At 35.5% G+C, this 21,100-nt stretch overlaps 1 protein-coding gene across 2 annotated transcripts in view; it reads left to right on the forward strand.

The window, feature by feature from the left end:
- fbxl17 (F-box and leucine-rich repeat protein 17) overlaps window positions 1–21,100 on the forward strand; it is a 970,397-nt gene that overhangs the window by 32,150 nt on the left and 917,147 nt on the right. For both annotated transcript variants that reach the window (XM_039758877.1, XM_039758878.1), the window contains exon 5: window positions 12,091–12,222. In XM_039758877.1, coding sequence (XP_039614811.1) covers window positions 12,091–12,222 — 132 coding nt within the window. The remainder of the gene's footprint in view (window positions 1–12,090; window positions 12,223–21,100) is intronic.

Consider the following 21,100-nt stretch of genomic DNA (forward strand, 5'->3'; position numbering starts at 1 on the left):
CACTGCTCTTTTGTTTACACTGCAGGAAATTTGATGCAAAAGAAAGAAAAATATAGCAGTGGCTCAACTATAGTAGTACCTTGCTTAAAGGAGTGCTACAGCTAAATTACCATAAAGCTTAGAAAACAGGGGCTGAAAGTATCGGTTTTTGTGATCAGCCTTTTTACCAATCACCAAGCGAGTTTTCTAGTGAATCTCTAACTATTTTGATTGATGGCCAATCGATCAGAGGATTCCTGTTTTAAACCTAATACTTTGCATAAAGCTGAGCACAGCAGGGGGTTTAGGAATAGCATGCAGTACTAAACTAATCTCTCTTTTTTTTCCTTTCATATACAGCAAAAATTTAAAAGCAAACAGAATATTTTCTTATATTCATGTCTTTGTCCTGGGTATGATGTTAATCTGCATCCAGCCCTGCATGTAGGCCCTTCAACCTGCAGGGAAAAACCTGGGGATTGGTAAAAGAATTGGCACTCCAGCCACCATAAAAAAAACCTCACACTGTTCCACTTCATCTGAACTAGTGTGGTGCTGAGGTGTCACCCATTACATGGCTGCACTTGGGTCCTAATCTGGGATCCTGAGTTGGTTTATCATGTGGTGGGTGTGGCAATGCGCTGTATCAGTGCATGCTCCTAACTCCTCTCTCTCTCTCTCTCTCAGCATTGTGCTACAAGTTAACAGAAAGCTAGTTGTGCATGATAACTCTTGATGGCTTAGATAGCTAAACAAGCATTGTTGACACTGATCCTGAAAATGAGTATTCTAAAGAAGCTATAATAAAAATAAAATTGGAAATATATCACTTATTTCCCATTGTCAATAATGAGAAAGGAAAGCAACTTTTGCTTCCTTTTGATGAATTGTTAACAGTTGTAGCACAAAGCAGCTTTCAGTCAGGGATCTGTGATTTTACAGTGAACTAGAATAGATAGGATCAGCAACAGAACAATAGTTTTAGGGTGGTACAGAAGTATTTAAAAATCTATTCTTACTGAAAATGTAGATCAAAATGGCAGAGTATTTTGCTAGGGAAAAAAAGAGCTGTTGTGGTATGTGCTTAAGAAAATGTGAATTTTACTAATGGAAATGCAGAGTCACCCTTCAAATTTGAAAAAGTCTGTTTATGGAGCTAATGTCTGTGTCTTGATAACATGATGCTTAAATTAGTGTGAAGTAAAAGATATAACCATTCTTTTGCTTTTTGAATATGACTTTTAAAAAAGTATATTTGAATAGCTACATTTGATCTGACAGCTCTAATGTGTTGCAAGCCAGTGTAGCTGACAGTGTAGTGAGTAATAATATAATTTATCTTTAATCAGTTATTCCTATTTACTATTGTCAATTTAAGAAACTTTTCAAACAGATTTCAAAATAAAAAATATATTTCATTAGACATATCAGTGGTGATGTACATGTCAAACTGTATAGTACAAGCAAATCAACAATATATTAAAAATTCAGATAACTTCAAAAATGGCAGGTTAATTAGATTCTGAGACATCAAAGTACATATAAACGAGTGACTCTTCCTCCACTCTTTTTCACAGATGATGGCAGATATAATGAAAACTTATATAGTGACCAAAGGACTATGTTTGTATCATAGTATTGCAGTCAAAGTGATTTTTACCAAGCTTTATACAGGTTTATTAATTAGTACGTATCTGTCAGCAATTGGCAGTAGTCCGCTGGTCTGAGGATATAAGATTTGATGTTATAGTAGTAAATCAGATTAGGAAGTTAGATGTTTTAAGGTAAAGTAGTCATACCTGCTAGTCATGGTTCTAGCTAATCTCAACGGATTTTATGCTGTTTAGCACATACAAGTATAAGCATCAATATACTGTGCTCTGTACTGTATGTGTTGCAAGAGTGACTCTATAAAATATCTCTGTTATATATATATATATATATATATATATATATATATATATAAAATATAAAAAAAAAACTTGGGACGAGACATGATCTTTTGAAGAGAAACAGAGACATTTCAGAGAAACACTTTCACGTCCCATGACACGGTCAAGTCCCGTCATACTGACATCCTTTGGAAGTAAGTCCCATGACCTTTTCAAACAAGGCGATAGTCATTTAACCTCTCAGTTATTGACACACCCTACTTACAACCATTTGCAAACAAGATCATGGTCATCTAACTTCTCAGTTGTTGGATAGAACTTCAAAAATGACTAAGCAAAGAAAAAAGAGCAGCATGTTGAAAAGAGACCCAAAAGCGCTGGAGAGAACAGAAAGCCCAAAGAAATGCAGAAAAGAACAATAATAATCTATGTGCAAATTCTGATGATAAGGAAAGTAAGCAACGACTGAGTGAAGAAGAAAGATCTGCAACGTCTATCGCAACATTACATTATTAATGTGTATCTCTGTAAGTCAAAGTTTATTGTCTCTTCTTTATTAAATCGAATCAAGCAAAACTTAGAACGGTACATATGCAAGGTCTAATTGATCACGTTCAAAATCCAAATATCAATAGTTCAGACAAATTCAAAATAGGTAAAGCAGTAATATTACCATCAGCATTTCAAGGTAGTCCAAGAGCATTGCAACAGTTATATCATGATGCAATGGCAATATCCCGAACTATCGGTCGGCCAGATTTAGTTATTTCAATAACATGCAATCCACAATGACCAGATATCCGCAGATTTTTGAAAACAATGCCACTGGCTACATCGGCTCTGGATATTCCCACTTTTGTAAGTAGATTGTTTTATCAGAGAGAGAGAGAGAGCGAGAAACCTATCCTGAATTATGGTACAAAGTCATTAAACACATGTCTCGCGGACCACATTTAAAACATTCAGTATGTTGGGACTTAAAAGAAAAAAAGTGTTTAAAGAAATTTCCAAAAGCTTTCGTTCAAACAACAGATATGACTAACACTGGCTTTCTTGATTATCGCTGAAGAGATAATTGTCATGAACAACACACTTATCATGGAAAGAAAGATGGTCAAATTGTGATGCTCGATAATTCAATGATTGTACCATATAACCCATATTTGCTCAAACTATTCGATTGTCATATTAATGTTGAGTATTGTGTATTGGTTATGAGTATTAAGTACGTCTACAAGTACTTTCATAAAGGGCACGATAGAGAAAGTGTAACTTTATCGAAAGAACAGTCTCAGGCCGAAGTTCAAGCATATTTAGATATGGAATGGAAAGCGGGTGGCAGTTAATGGAATTTTGTTGAATTAATACCGATTCATTTACCAGGTCAGAATATGATTTAATTTAAAGAGGGAGAAGAAGCAGAAGCTTTAGAGGTAGCAAAAAATAGAAATACTAAATTATTGGCTTATTTTGAACTTAATAAAACAGATGTAAATGCAAAAGCATATACTTATGCGAAAATTCCTCAGTGTTACACATGGCAGAAACAAAAAAGACCGTGGCATCCAAGAAAAATTAATTGCAAAAGTGTTGCTCGATTTAAATATCGTATCACCAAAACGTATCAAACGGTTTCATTTAAAATTGTTACGTGGATTGAAAGGAGCAACGTCATATAAAGATGTTCTAATTATAGATGGAACTTCGTAGGTGCCTTTCAAGAAATGGCACGAGCAGCTCGGTTAAGTAAATCGAACGACTATATGTTTGAAATGATGCCTGATGCCACTTCTTAATGATGCCTGACAAATTAAGGCAGTTTTTTGTGTACTTAATTATGACGGGTGAAGTTGCTGCTTTATAATTATGGGAAGTGTTCAAAGGACCATTATCCAAAAAATCGAATGAACAAACGGCTCTTTCAATCATCAAAGCAATGCTAGAAGCAGAAGATTTAACAATGCAGCAATTTGGACTTCCACAAGAAATTAACCAATCAGAGGTAACGAAAGAGATAACAGCAGACTGAAATTTAACAGTGGAAGACCATAAAAAATTATATCAGAGAAGTTAATTCTAAATACTGTTTTACTGAAGTTTTAAAGTAAAATTGAACATAATGCATATGTAATAATTCCCATGAAAAAAAAATCTCTTTAAATTGTATTTCTGGAAAAAACCCAGGGGTTGGAGAGCGAAGCAAGCAGGGTGCGGAGCCCCCGGTATATAAATATATTATTCTAGAAGCATTAATAGTTTGAGCTGCTGAAATTGTTTTTTGTAATGGATTTCAGTAAAACTTCTTTGAGACTCGTAGTGTTGTTAGTACAGTCTTTTTATTGCAGGGGGCAGATCAATTGGATAGGTAACAGGACAAAAACGTGCTAGACAGAGGATGAGATATAAAATGTATTTGTGTAGCTGAGCTGTCTTGACTTTCTTTAGTTTTAATCTGACAATGTTCATTTGAATTTCTTTCCTCAACAACTGCTTTGAACACTTCAGCAGTTGGATCCAGCATTTCACTCTTTTCTTAATGTTCCTACGGGTTCACTTGTATACCCTTAATTGTTTCTGTGCTGTTGGTATTTTCATTATTATTGCAAGTTGTGCTAATGCACTTTATCTTTAAATAAGTGTGTTGTGGACTCTGTAATTTGGCTTTTATGAGTTGCTGATGTTCAAGCCATAGCATGAATGTTTAAATATACTGTCTTGATCAACTTTTTTCTAACAACTGTATTTAATTTAAGCTATTAAGCTGCAAACAGTTACTCTCTCTTTTGGTACCAGCAGGTTTGCTTGTAAACTGCGACACATACAGTAACTGTAGATTCTCAGACTAATAGAAAGCCTTTTTTACATGTAGTGCCTTGCTTTTAATATTCTTCATTACATTCTGACAAGTTAAAATTATACTTTACATTCCTAAACATAATTTTGATTACTTGGAATTCGTTATTTTCAGTATGTTTCAGAAGTCAAAATGAGAAGTACATATACTCAGCAAAAAAAGAAACGTTCCTTTTTCAGGACTGTGTATTTCAACAATAATGTTTTAAAAATCCAAATAACTTTACAGATCTTCATTGTAAAGGGTTTAAACAATGTTTTCCATGCATTTTCAATTAACCATAATCAATTAATTAACATGCACCTGTGGAATGGTCGTTAAGACCATAACAGCTTACAGAAAGTAGGCATTTAAGGTCACAGTTCTAAAAACGCAGGACACTAAAGAGACTTGTCTACTGACTGTGAAAAACACCCTAAGAAAGATGCCCAGGGTCCCTGCTCATCTGTGTGAACGTGCATTAGGCATGCTGCAGGGAGGCATGAGGACTGCTGATGTGGCTAGGGCAATAAATTGCCATGTCTGCATTGTGAGACGCCTAAGACAGCGCTACAGGGAGACAGGAAGGACAGCTGTTCATCCTCGCAGTGGAAGACCACGTGTAACAACACCTGCACAGGATCGGTACATCCGAATATCACACCTGTGTGACAGGTACAGGATGGCCACAACAACTGCCCGAGTCACACCAGGAACACACAATCCCTCCATCAGTGCTCAGACTGTCTGCAATAGGCTGAGAGAGGCTGGACTGAGGGCTTGTAGGCCTGTTGTAAGGCAGGTCCTTACCAGACATCACCAGCAACAACGCCGCCTATGGGCACAAACCCACCTTCGCTGGACCAGACAGGAGTGGCAAAAAGTGCTCTTTCTGCATGACAGCAATGTCAGTGTTCTGCCATGGCCAGCGAAGAGCCCGGATCTCAATCCCATTGAGCACGTCTGGGACCTGTTGGATCGCCGGGTGAGGGCTAGGGCTATTCCCCCCAGAAATGTCCAGGAACTTGCAGGTGCCTTGGTGGAAGAGTGGGGTAACATCTCACAGCAAGAACTGACAAATCTGGTCTAGTCCATGAGGAGGAGATGCACTGCAGTACTTCAAGCAGCTGGTGGCCACACCAGATACTGACTGGTACTTTTGATTTTGAGCCTCCCTTCATTCAGGGACACATTGTGAAACATTTTTAGTTTATGTTGTATGGTGTTGACTCTTTTAGTGTTCATACAAATATTTACACATTAAGTTTACTGAAAGTAAAAACAGTTGAAAGTCAGAGGATGTTTCTTTTTTTGCTGAGTATATATCTACAACTTTTAGAATAAACTTTACAATACAAATTGCAGAATCTGTTAAATATTTACAACTGAGGGATTTTCCCAGTAACCCCTATACAGATTTAATTTCTCAATGGTTAATTTTATTTTTACTATTAGAAATTCAAATTATAAAAATCTGTCAATACAGTATGTAAATGTGAATAGTAGATATCTATAATTTTGATTAATTACAGTTCGAACCACAGATGTGGGGGGTTACTTCACTATTTTTAATTCTACTTTAGGGTATAAAAATGCATTTTTTAAGAGATCTTTAATTCAAACACATTAACAAGATCTGCAATTATTATCTCAGCAAGTCAAAATGTAATTACAGATATCAAAATAGGAATTTGTAAAAGATGTTAAATGTTAAAATGGGTTGCCATGCACATACTCTTGTAGCTTCAAATTTAAGACGTTGATCCAGTTCAGAACCAGATTTTATTAGAGGGCTGCTTTATTAATTTTAAGGTGTGCAAAAGTAAGTGTGGTGCTTACAAGAAAGTAAGACATTTATTCAACTTACATTTATATAATATGTTTTGGTGAATTAGTGTTTCCCATTTATTAAACAAGACATTCACTGGCTGTAAAATTCATCATTGTCTCAATTGTTTTTCATCATATGACTTTGTTTCTGACTGTCAGGTAAAGCCCAGAACTTAAGAAATGGTTTTTTAAGTGACTCCAGAATGGTACAAATCTCTTTTGCTTTTTCATTTTTACTATGAAACTTTTTTTTTATTTTAGACTTCCGCATTATACCCTCTCTGTTTACGATTATTTCCATTTTTTGGAGGACCAGAGGCACACATATGCAGCATCACCAGCTCCTTATTTTTGCCAGCCATGCAAACCTCTACTGATAATCTTCTGTTGGTGGATTTCACCTCTTTCAGTAATCTTTTATTTCAGGATAGAAGATGGTTAGTGCTATGTAACGCAAATTAAGGAAAGACACAGCAATTTAGAAGAGAGTTCAGCTTGTTATTTTAAAGGCAGTGCTTAAGTCTACAAACACAAAGGTTAAATCATTTGCAAAATTCCATTTGAGAATAGTTTAATTATCTGCAGTGACCGGGATGAAAGTCATAAGTCATCTTCAGTGACAAAACCATTTCAATTATCCACTAATATAAGTGTTACAAGAAATAATCTACAGTACTTAATGGTATAGAAATGCAACATTGTCATATAACAGCAGGGTTGTGCCGCCTTCCTATAGACGTTTAATCTCCAAAGGTTTCTGATAATACTGTCATTATGTGTATAACATGCTTTTGTTGTGTTTTCTGCAAACTAGCATGAGTTGATTATCTACATTATGGAAGAACACTCTTTTATTCATCATTGTGATTTCCTTATCTTTGCGAAAGCTATACTCTAATGCATTTAGGCAATTGGCCCATGTGTTATCCCAGCATGCTATTAAATGAATAGATATTTATTTTTTATTTGTTTTATATTCCCTTCTTTCCTAAAGATTGCCATTTATAGATCTATTTTTGTTCATACATAAAGATGATCCATGTTTAATCTGTCTTTGAACCTTAAGTATGTAATATTTTAAAGTCAGTTCTCCACAGTGCTTTCTTCTGTTCGATTGGCTGCAAGATGAACTTTAACTTAATAATACAAACAGCTTTACATGAATTTTATTTGTTTACATTAATAAAGGAAAATACTGGCAAACCAATGTTGCAGTCTGATCCACATTAGCAATAATTGTCTAACATTCAGTATGTATTTTCTTTACAGTAGAATTTATTTTTTTAATGTGAATCTAATTACTGAAATATGCCCATAATTTGGTAGAGAAGATGAAAATTTTCTATTTACTGCTTGTAGGCAGAATATTTCTTAAGATATTTTAAAGAGGGGTAAAAAAATCACTAAAGTCACTAAAAGTAAAAAAATAAAGAAATAAAAATACTACAAATTACAATAAAAATGCTATGATTATGATCTCTGCTATTCTTTTTCCGATTTTATGTGGTGGCGAATCTGTGCCACCACCATCTGAACAAAGCACTGTACTGTCCCTACATTGATGGATTAAAGGCCAGACCATCATCGTCGAGTTCTTCCATGTGAAGCCTGAAAAACCATGAGATCGATTGAGATCATTTATGTTACATAGAATGCCTAGAGGGGGCTGGGCGGTATCGTGGCCTGGAACCCCTGCAGATTTTATTTTACCATCCTCCATGGTCTTCGGACCTTACATTTATTCTATGTTAATTAGTATTGCCTAATTTTATTTTTTATATATTGACTTTTTCTTAATCCTGTACAGCACTTTTATTGAATAGCATGCGTAAAAAAGCCATGTTGCAAAATAACAGAATGCTAGTCATTTTGTACATACATATATTTGTTTGCAGTGAGCAGTAAAAAATGTTTACATTTTTACTGTATATCTCCTAATACGAAAATATTTCTAATTACAGTGTTGCTAAAGTTATATTGCTTAATGATGGCAAGTCATTTAAAATAAAAGCAAAAATGAAAATAATAGGGTGGATTTTTTTTAACAGTATTGGTACAGAGGTGCAGATAGTTTTAAACCTTTATCCTGTTGTATGAATAACTTAATGTTGGTGTTTCTTTATATCCATTATTCTAGTGGCATCTGGAAAACACAGTATTTTAATGTATCATCAAACATTACTTTCTGTGTGCACAAGTACATTATATTTAATCAGTAGAACACATATTTAGCAATGTTCATTGAATAGCTGGATAATTCTCCATTACTCCCTTAGAAAATATTTCTTCTGTAAAAGAATTATAGTATATTATTTAAATAGTAATACAACTATTTTTTAACATATACATTAATTAATAAAAAGTATTGCAACCCTGTAATTTAATGCTAAAAATATTAGTGCAATTGTAGTTATGAGAAAAACAAATCTTAAAAACTTGTCTGTGTAGTCTTGCTCTCTACATTGTATCAAAATGCACTGAGCGTTTTTTTCACATTTGTTGAGATGCTTGGTCTCAAACAAATTAACCTGTTAACATGATATTCCTATGTTTAAGTATATAATTGATATCACCCATTTGCAGTCAAAGGTCTGAATAATATTTTTAGATTAATAGAGTTTTCCTTAACTCTCCCAGCAATGATGGCCTCATCTTATCTTTTGCATCATTTCAGCTTAAAGGAGAAATATTACTTGTTAATAATAATTATTATGAGAACCTAGTAAAACAATTTTTTATTGTATTGCATACATTTAAATACAGACAGTTGTGAATAAGAAACATTTTAAAACAATTTTTACTGTATTTTAAAAACTTAAATGCAGGGAGTTATAAAGAAGTAAAATGGCCATTCAGTGGGAGTCTGTGGATAAAACAGTACAATAAAAGATATGCTGAGACAGCAGTCTTCACTCATCTTTTAAAGCTTTTATTCAAACAAATTGCATGTTCCCTTGACATGTATATCTGTTTTTTGTTATCAAACAGACAGCACTTTTTGCTAACGTTCATTCTACTCCACATACGCTCCCTCTCTTTTTTCAGTCTCTGTCCCTTGAAAACCAGTCGGCTTTTGGCAGTAATTTGATAGGAATGAATTAGGTCATTTATGTTCCCTCTGGATACATAATATAGTTTTTCCTTCCAGGCAATGAATCATTTTACTTTCAGAAAAGAATTCTAGGTAGATGTAAGATTTCAAAATCTTTTTGCTATAAGCTACTTATTTGTAATATTTAACCATTGTGATATAAAAGCATTATTTGTCAAAATGTAAACATATAGATATGTACAGGTGCCGGTCATAAAATTAGAATATCATGACAAAGTTGATTTATTTCAGTAATTCCATTCAAAAACTGAAACTTGTATATTAGATTCATTCATTACACACAGACTGATGTATTTCAAGTGTTTATTTCTTTTAATTTTGATGATTATAACTGACAACTAATGAAAGTCCCAAATTCAGTATCTCGGAAAATTAGAATATTGTGAAAAGGTTCAATATTGAAGACACCTGGTGCCACACTCTAATCAGCTAATTACTGTAACTCAAAACACCTGCAAAAGCCTTTAAATCGTCTCTCAGTCTAGTTCTGTAGGCTACACAATCATGGGGAAGACTGCTGACTTGACAGTTGTCCAAAAGACGACCATTGACACCTTGCACAAGGAGGGCAAGACAAAAAAGGTCATTGCTAAAGAGGCTGGCTGTTCACAGAGCTCTGTGTCCAAGCACATTAATAGAGAGGCGAAGGGAAGGACAAGATGTGGTAGAAAAAAAGTGTACAAGCAATAGAGATAACCGCACCCTGGAGAGGATTGTGAAACAAACCCCATTCAAAACTGTGGGGGAGATTCACAAAGAGTGGACTGCAGCTGGAGTCAGTGCTTCAAGAACCACCACGCACAGTCGTATGCAAGACATGGGTTTCAGCTGTCGCATTCCTTTTGTCAAGCCACTCTTGAACAAGAGACAGCGTCAGAAGCGTCTCGCCTGGGCTAAAGACGAAAAGGATCGGACTGCTGCTGAGTTATGTTCTCTGAAGAAAGTAAATTTTGCATTTCCTTTGGAAATCAAGGTCCCAGAGTCTGGAGGAAGAGTGGAGAGGCACAGAATCCACGTTGCTTGAGGACCAGTGTAAAGTTTCCACAGTCAGTGATGGTTTGGGGTGCCATGTCATCTGCTGGTGTTGGTCCATTGTTTTTTTTTGAGGTCCAAGGTTTTGCAGCCGTCTGCCAGGAAGTTTTAGAGCACTTCATGCTTCCTGCGGCTGATGAACTTTATGGAGATGCAGATTTCATTTTCCAACAGGACCTGGCACCTGCACACAGTGCCAAAGCTACCAGTACCTGGTTTAAGGACCATGGTATCACTGTTCTTGATTGGCCAGCAAACTCGCCTGACCTTAACCCCATAGAAAATCTATGGGGTATTGTGAAGAAGAAGATGCAATACGCCAGACCCAACAATTCAGAAGAGCTGAAGGCCACTATCAGAGCAACATGGGCTCTCATAACACCTGAGCAGTGCCAGAGACTGATCGACTCCATGCCACGCCGCATTGCTGCAGTAATCCAGGCCAAAGGAGCCCCAACTAAATATTGAGTGCTGTACATGCTCATACTTTTCATGTTCATACCTTTCAGTTGGCCATCATTTCTAAAAATCCTTTTTTTGCATTGGTCTTAATTGATATTCTAATTTTCCGAGATACTGAATTTGGGACTTTCATTAGTTGTCAGTTATAATCATCAAAATTAAAAGAAATAAACATTTGAAATACATCAGTCTGTGTGTAATGAATGAATCTAATATACAAGTTTCAGTTTTTGAATGGAATTACTGAAATAAATCAACTTTGTCATGATATTCTAATTTTATGACCGGCACCTGTAAGTAGGTACATAGTACTTTATATTTCCCAAGGGGAAATTATGCTTCTGCTGATTTCTTTTTAAATTAAATCTGTTTAACTATATTTTTTGAATTATTTGCCTTTATTTACATCAAGTTATTCAAAAAACATTTTAACATTTTATTATCACATAATCTTGAAAATACCAGCTAATTTTTGGAAAGACTTTATATTGAAAGAACATTTAAATATTTGTATTTACATAGCCTTTACCGAAAAACTTTTTTGCAGATATTACTAAAATAACCGTAGATTCTTTTTGAACAAGTGAGGCTCAACTTTGTAAAGCAGTAAATACTGAAGCTGTTATATCCAGAGGTATTTGCAAATGGTGAAAAGAATATGGAAATTTGTAAACATTAATTTTTATTTTTAAAATGTATTTAATGTGAAAGGTAAATGCTAAACTAGAATACAGGAAAACTGCTGAGAAGTACGTAATTGGTATGCATGTGGTAGATTTATGATAGCAAAGCTGCATTATTTAAAAGTGAAGCATGCAAGTATATTGTTTTTCATTATATATATTCATTCAGTTATTTGCATAATTTCCAGTTGATTTTTTGCAATAAGATTTCTTTCTTTCAGTATAAAAATGAAGCAGTGCTTGAATTTGTTTAATCTTTTTTTGTAGTTGGGACAACACTGTTCAGAGCTGAAAGATGTTCACTTTGGTCAGTGCTACAGAATAACTGATGAAGGCATGGTAGCATTAGCCAAAGGCTGTTCAAAACTTCAGAGAATTTATATGCAGGAAAACAAACTGGTAAGTTCTCCATTTGTTTTTAAATATGTTTACTGTATTTGTATTTTGAAGAGGGAACAGGGATTTCTGTGTTTTGCTGTTGTAATCAATAACTTTTGTAATACTCATATGGCAGGACAATGATTCATTTACTTTTAGACTTTAAGAAATAGAAAGTATCAATTCTAATAAGGCTGAAAGTATTTGAAATATGTCTTTATTAGAATGCTTGTATTTGTATTAATTGTCAAACACTTTTCTGCTATTAAGTTGTCAATAGACAGTTCTCTTTAAAATGTTAAGTAGGATAAAGCTTTTTTTTTTCACCCAGCAGATGGAGCTCATAACACATTTACAAGTGCAGTCAAGAAAATATTAATTGCATTAGAAGGCAAATTGCATTGAACCAGCAGTTTCCTTGTACAGTTTACCTGTAGCTTGCATCAATGAAATTATTTTAATTACCTAATTGAATCCGATTTATAAAATATTATTTTCACTCATTGAAATAACTGCATAGTTAATTAAATCGTGGTGTTTTGTTTTTAGTAATCTCATAATAGATATTTGAGGACTGAAAAACTACTGAGTCTGTAGGTATATCAACTGTATATGTCTAGAAGCAATTATGTCGTCCAGGTCCTCCTGTAATGCTAAGCTCCTGACATTTTCTTGAGGAGTGAACCGAAGAACCCTTGAACTTTTAGTCACCATCCAGAGTTTTTGATTGTAGAAGAAGATGGGGATATAATTTGATATTCCACTTAGCTCCCAGTTCAGCGCTACAATGAAATAGAACATCTGCAAAACTACAGCTGTTGCAATAATTTATTAATCAATATTTATGATATATACATTGAATAAGCCCTTATCCCTATTCCTTAGTCCAAGAGCAACCTTTTTACTTGACAAATTAAAAAATATTGTTACACTTGCTACTAATATTGTTTTGCACTGGTTCCAGTTATGAATAAAACTGTTCACCTTGCATCATACTGGGAGGCTACTGTAGTAATAGACAGATATAATCAAAAAATGTGCTTTCAATCCTGACATATTATGCACCATTTGTTGGAAATAAATGTTAAGTTATAATTAACATCTATTTAAACCTTAATCACAAGGAATGTTAATCTATATCAAGCCTAGATGAAGTCAGTGAACAATATTCTTGCACAGGTGCTATTGTCCTTCAAAATATTTAACTCTTGAGTTCCCAATGTACATATATATACAAAAGGGGATGGACCTTAAGCCAGTGAACCTTGTATTCCTTTAAATGTTTTAACAACAATAATTTCATGCTTATTTGAGAAAAGAGAGGAGAAAATTTAATTGTAATTTAACAGTATTTCTTCCAGCTAAGCATTAGTAAAAATGGTTATTCCAGTTATTCTTGCATGGTATCACCTCCAAAAAAAAATCCTTGGCACACAGTTGTAACTTGTCAGCCCAGATGAGCAGAGGAAAAGCAACACACTAGAATCTTCTTGCTTGCAGCTCTTCAAAGTGCATTTGAGACAACTTCTAAATTAGTACTTTAAAGGCATTTTGTTCTCTCACTCAAGAAACTGTGATGCTATTCAATATAATTAATACCTTTTGAGTATTTTTTTTAATAAAGAATGGTGCTTGCCTTCTACTTCCATATTAATGAACACACAAGGTCCTCGGAAGTCAAGTATTCTTGAACTTTTTAGTGGACTTTTTTAGTCTTATATGAACCTTTTTTTATTTTATTTGTATATATGAAAACATTAAAAGGAATGCTTCCTAAAATAATGTTTTATTCATGCTGTTTGGTTCACCTATAGAAATAATTTTTAGAAGTGTGCTTTTTCAGTTCTATAGATTTTTTTTTGGTCATCAGATTTTGGATATTTTAACATATTTTATATAATTATTGTGTTTATTACTGAGTATATTATTTGCTTAATAAGCAATTAGCTTTTTAAATTAGAACTTTAGTGGAACCTTAAATGAAAGATTTCTCCTTTTTAATAAATAACTTTATTTTTTGAAATTTGTTTATTTGTGCAATATGTAATTTACTTGTAATGTAGTCTGAGAAACATCTGTTTACTGTTCTTAGACTCAAGTTTTGGCATTAAATCAAAGAAGTATAACAGGTTAATAAAACACTACACATGTTCATTCTGCAGCAAGCAACAAAAAGAATCAGTATGGAGGTCTTTATATATGTTTTGTTTTTACTCAAGTATCTTGAAAATTAAAAGTAGAAACAATTCAGTTTGCATTGCTTTCTGGTCAGTTATTTACTGTATTTTGCATAATATATATCAAGTGAAAACTTGATTATTTTGTATGTTGTATTTGAAATAAAATGTGAAAAAGACAGCAACTGTATACAGCATTGATTAATCTGTTTGCAAAGAGGTTCAAAGGAAAGGTTTCAGAGCTTTTTTTCCTTAATGGTGAGATGGCCCACTGTTTAATGCAGGGGAATCTCCAAGTACAACCTCTGCTTCTCTGCATTAAGAGTTGCTATAGGCTTCACTCACAGGTGTACCAGGCACGCTCCATGAGTAGAAGATCCTTCGGCAAATCAAGGATAACTGAAAACATTATTTCAGTTGTTTGACCTGAGAGTGTTTGGGAAATCCCAAGAAGCGCTAGAACTATTGCTCAGGGTATGATGTTTGGGTCTATACAAGTGGATGTGGTGTTGCCCTGATCCTTACCAGTACAAATTAAATGAATTTGGATAAAAATATGCAAGGTTCTCAATAAATGTATACATTTGAGAACTATATTTAACTGGCATACTGCCCAGGCTAATCCCTACCTCATGTCAGGTGCCAGAACAAACTGTAACTCCCTGTGATCATAAATTGAGTCAAGTGGCATTAGTATCCAGGTGGATAGTTCTGGAAATAAACTGTCGATTGAAATGTAAACTTTAATTGGATGTTCTTTTTATGGCTTCTGTCAGTAAAAAATCTGAAAAAGAAATGAATTTGGCATTAGTCAGAAATATTAAAATTCTTGGATCAATTTATGAAGCATTTGAGAAGCATTTTGTCAATGTATTGGACATGTTGTTATTGTTTATTCATAAGCTCTTGTTTATATGCATTTTTCATACTTTATGAAGTTATTCATCATTTCCTCAAGGACTATCTGAGGACTTAAATAATAAGACATTGGCAAGGGACACAAGTTAAAGTGAATTATTCAATCAGAGAAAATTTGGCCAGATTTTACTGGATTCAGATAATCGGCAACACTTGTAAATTCTGATTGGTTGCAATTTCTTGCTTATTTTAGAGACCAGTATTTCCCAGCCTTCTACAACAGTCTGCTCATTTTGACTATTAATTATTTTTTTTGGCACACTGTAATCACAAACTCCTGATGTTTGAGTGCAGGTTCAGTTACATGTGCAGTACAGGGGAAAAAAAAAAAAAAACCTGCTTATTATCACCAGCCCACAACTACTCTTTGAAGTGCCCCCTGAGCAATTTAAGTATATATTGCATGTCACTTATTTTGTTATTATAAATATAGGAACAATTTACAAGTATGGTCGCTCAACTAATCAGAGGGCTTATGTTGTCTATCAATAAACTCAATGTCAGGTTGCAGGGAGAACATTTTTTATTGATGATATGGCACAGTATTACAGCTGTATTTGTCTTCTGTGTGCCTGAAAGAGCCCAGCTTTGCAGAGGTAAGCTGCTGGAAATGGCATTAAAAATGTGACTGGTTTGTCAGACAGGACAAGATACTCCAAAGCAACATGAAGCTAAAAATTGTGTAGGTTCTCCCATGAGACAATCAGTTACAAAGCATTTTGGCAAGAAGGACTGACAAGTCTGCCTTGCCCTTTGGCACTTAATCTGATCATTGCCTCATAATTTTGGTAGGCAAATAGGATTTCAATCCATGTATTCACGCAACTGAGTCTTGACACTTTTAAGATGCTTCCTGATATCGGTATCTACAGTGATTAGAAGCTGCATTTTCTTTGTTAAAAAGTCAGATTTTCAAGAGCCACAGTTTGTCTGGCCCACATTTAGAGTTTCCTAAAGATTTATTCTTTTTTGGTTTAGTTGGGGGAAAAACAGTCCCTGCATTTCACTGGTGGGGTGGAGTGGGGCAGAGATGGATTGGGCACATTTAGGTAACCAAGAATATCATTCAATATACTGTATACTAAACTAGACAACCACTCAAAAATCACTAAACTTATGCACTAGTTCATGCTTTGAGTTGAGAAAAAACAGATTCACCTCATCCCATAACTCAGAAGTGTGAAAGAGCCAATAGCCGATTAGCATCAATCAAAATTAAGACCTTTTGTGTAGTATGCATCTTCCCAGTTTTATCAATTTGTTCAATTCTTTATTATTGTCACTTCCTTCACATGTGAACTCAATAAAGGTCTGTTTGCCTTGGAATTACTTCAGCTTGGCCTCAAAAACTTTAAGCGTAATTTGGTTTTCTTCTTGGCCGTGTTTGTCAAAACCTCTGAGCACTGCACACATTGGGTTAATGGCTTCACCTTACTGTGTGTGTGTGTGTGTGTGTGTTTGCGAATCCAGAAGTTAAATATTCTTTACTAGGTTTTTTTGAGCATTTAGTTTTTATTTTACTATTTATTTTGGTTCCTTATTTTTTGCCTGACTTCTAGATTTGTCTTTTTTCGTTTTAGCTTTCCTGTTAAAGGCAATGACCCATTTTCTGTTTTTTGCAGACACTCCTTAAGTTGTACCTATCTAGTTGAATTGAGCAAGCTAAGACATGTCAGGTGCACACAAACCAAGCATGGTGGGTGGCAAGTTGAAGTTGGAATACTAATGGTTTGTACTGATCACATTTGTCATTTTGTAAGTGATTGAGAATAAAATGGTGCAATAATACAGTATATATTTTTAAATATGGGCTTCCTTTTCAAAATTTATTCGTATCATTTTTTATTTGTAGTGTATTTTTCAACTTAATTGCTCAGACCACCTGCGATACCCCATGGAAAACTCAGCTTTAGACTTAAAGTTATTCTGTTGTATTCTGTGTACATGGAGATCATTTCTAACAGGATCTATCCAAGGTGCATGTGTAATTTGAAATTAAGAAAATCTATAAATCTATACTAATAAAAGGTAAAGCCCTCACTGACTGACTGACTCACTCACTGACTCATCACTAATTCTCCAACTTCCCATGTAGGTAGAAGGCTGAAATTTGGCAGGCTCATTCCTTACACCTTACAGTTGGTCAGGTTTCATTTTGAAATTCTACGCGTAATGGTCATAACTGGAAGCTATTTTTCTCCATTTTTGTCTATCGCGGGGGGTTCTTGTGTAGACTGGTGAGACGTCCCGCCATTAATCGGCTGTGATGGCACTGTCAGTCCTCAACTCGTGTGCGTGTCTTCATAATTCGAGGTGAGGACCTGATAATCGTATACGTGCAAAAGAAAGTGTGAATCGCCTTAATATTATTTTGCCGTGGTGTAGAAAAGGGGTCCCGTGTTTGCACTTGTCTGGGCTATAGCGCAGGGGGAGGATAAAAAAAATTAAAAGTGTTCACTTTGACTTAAAGCAGAAGCACAGTCAGCGTCTCAAAGGCCGGCACAGCTATGCTCGTGCGCTGGCTGCTCGACTTTTGCTGGGCAGGAGACCCCAGTTTTTGCAGACATGTTCATGATATCAAAAGTCTCAGCGCTCTTTGGAGGTCATTCATATATATATATATATATATAGCAAAATACCAGCGCCTACATGGCGGAGAAGTAGTGTGTTAAAGAAGTAATGAAAAAGAAAAGGAAACATTTTAATAATAACGTAACATGATTGACATTGTCATGAGTGTTGCTGTCATATATATGCCTGCCTAAATAAGTCACCCTCGCTTTGCTCTTACTTTTTTACCGTTCATTTAATCATGGCTAAAGGCGGAAAAATTATAAAATGGAAGGAGGATGGCTTTACCAAAACAATTATTGATGGCGAATCGATTATTCATAAAGCTTGAATTGGTGATCTGTTTTTCTGTGTTAACCTCATATTTTTTCATACTTCTTCTCAAACTAAGGTGGTGCGAGGGTAAAATGAATCGGGTGCGCTGATCAATGTAATCGTGTACCAGGAAATCATGCATTGACAAAAGCTCCCTTTGCTTGTAATGCAAAGTGTGATTAAATATATTATTTTTTAATGCGTTATGGAGCACATGCATCGAAGCTTCTCAGCTGTGCTTGTGCTAAGAAAAGGAAAGATTTTAAAAATAGCGTAACACGATTGTCAATGTGACCTTTTGTAAGTAGTGCCTGGAGGATTCAGTGTGTAGAAACTCTATAGAGACAGGGTGTGTATTAACTTGTGGATTTTTCTGTGAGTATTTGGTGGCAGTCTGACGAAGTTGCTTCGGAAGACAGCGTTAGCCGCGGAGCTCAGCTCAGAGCAAAATGAGGTGGGAGGGGAGATGATGACGTGACTCCCCCACCCGCCTTAACTGTCAATCCCCACAAACACAGTCTCGGAATTTGCATAAGCACACCCTTCACCTACAATTTTAACTTAGTTATAAAGTGATCAAAACTCGTTTATATCCTCGTCCTCTCATTAAACTTGTATCCCGCATTACCTGTGGGCATGTGAAGCATGTAGCCTGTCTATGAACTTAATTTAAAGTTTAGGTTTACACCTTGCTTTCTTTCCGAGCTGGCAACACTCATGAATATGGTAGTATATGTCACTTTCGCTCACTTCTTATTGTTTCACTGCCTTCTCAATTATAAAATGCATGTTTTCTTAAGCGCTTTTTGGAGGTCTTCCTGGTTTTCTACGCACTGCGTTGACAGTCAGTTCATGTGATTACGTCGGAGGCGTGATGATGTCACACAAAAACTTCGCCCCCCCCGTCATTCCAGCTCAACTCCATTACAGTTAATGGAGAAAATACCTTCCAGTTATGACCATTAGGCGTAGAATTTCAAAATGAAACCCCAACTTTTGTAAGGAAGCTGTAAGGAATGAACCTGCCAAATTTCAGCCTTCCACCCACCGGGAAGTTGGAGAATTAGTGATGAGTCAGTGAGTGAGTGAGTGAGTGAGTGAGTGAGTGAGGGCTTTGCCTTTTATTAGTATAGATATATGTATATATATATCTCTATACTAATAAAAGGCAAAGCCCTCACTCAATCACTCACTCACTCACTCACTCACTCACTGACTCATCACTAATTCTCCAACTTCCCGTGTGGGTGGAAGGCTGAAATTTGGCAGGTTCATTCCTTACAGCTTTCTTACAAAAGTTGGGCAGGTTTTATCGTAAATTCTACGCCGAATGGTCATAACTGGAAGCTGTTTTTCCATTTACTGTAATGGAGATGAGCTTCAACGCCGGGGCGGAGTTTCGGTGACATCATCACGCCTCCCACGTAATCACGCAGTACATAGAAAATCAGGAAGACCTCAAAAAGCGCTTGAAGAAAACATGCATTATATAATTGAGAAGGCAGCTAAACAATAAGAAGCGGCGAAAGTGACATATACAACCATATTCATGAGTTCTGCTACTTCGAAACAAAGCACGCATGTAAACCTACACTTTAAATTAAGTTCATAGACAGGCTGCCGCTGGCGTTTGTAATTTAGTGCCTGCCCATATAAGGCCGTCCGTCAGCGGCAATCCAATAGCAAACTCCCACTAAATATTCACGGGTTAAGGACTGTGCTTATGCAGAGGAAGATGAGATGGTCAGGGTGGTGTTTGGTACAAACTCAGCAAAACTGCGAGAGAAAGTTTTAAGTGCCAGGACTAAGGTAACATTAAATACAGCCATGGACATAGCACGAGATGGCACCAGCACAGCTTGGAAACTTCGATGCATGTACACCGAGCGGCTCACGTGAACTGACGCAGTGCACAGATAAAAAGCAACAGTTCCAAAGAGCGCTGAACAAAAACCGAATTACACAATTGAAAAGGCAGCAAAAAATATGAAGCGTTTGATACATACAAGCATATTCATAAATCCAAAACAAAGCACACGTTGGAAAAGTCAATGTCCCGCTAAAGGAAGACAGTGTAAAAACCCGTGCATGCAGTGTGTCAGGTCTCAGATAAAGAAGAAGACGAGCTGTTTATTGATGCAGTAAGAAACGAATCGATGAATGAAACCTGTCATCTTTACAACGATTGACAAACACGAATGTAACTTGAACACAACACATCCTACAAATACTGAACCTGATTGAAAGAAATAATGATAATCAAATCCTTGATGACAGCAACACTCAGTAACACTCACAAAACAAATACTGTATATTGACAGTCATGTTACATTATTTTTAAAATGTTCCCTTTTCTTTTTCATAGCTTTTTAACACACTACTTCTCCGCAATGATACGCTGGTATATATATATGTATGTATATATATATATATATATATATATATATATATATATATATATATATATATATATATATATATATAACCCGATCTACATACTCGAATAATGGATACTTTATTCGCCATCAATGATTGTTTTGGTAAAGCCATACTCAGTGTATTCATTAGATGAACGGTAAAAAGTAAGAGCGAGGGAAGGATGACTTATTGAGGCATGCAGGCTGTAGTGCGCGTCAACTCTATCTGAATTGTGCGATCACATTTGAAAAAATATATCTTTTCAAGTTCTATTTAGTCCATATGTGTCAAACTCCGCCCGGGCGTAATTATATCCGCCCTTGAGATCATTTTATATACTGTATTATTGTTATTAAAGCCCGGGTATATGAAGCGCTGGTAACACAATAAACTACAGATCCCATAATGCAGCGCTTCAGCTGCCTTGCCGAACACTTACCGCGTTAATCAAGTCTACCTTATGATGCTGCAAGTTATTGCGGAAGCTAGCTCACACGATG

Source organism: Polypterus senegalus, chromosome 7 (genome assembly GCF_016835505.1).
Source record: "Polypterus senegalus isolate Bchr_013 chromosome 7, ASM1683550v1, whole genome shotgun sequence".
Classification (NCBI taxonomy): Eukaryota; Metazoa; Chordata; class Cladistia; order Polypteriformes; family Polypteridae; genus Polypterus; species Polypterus senegalus.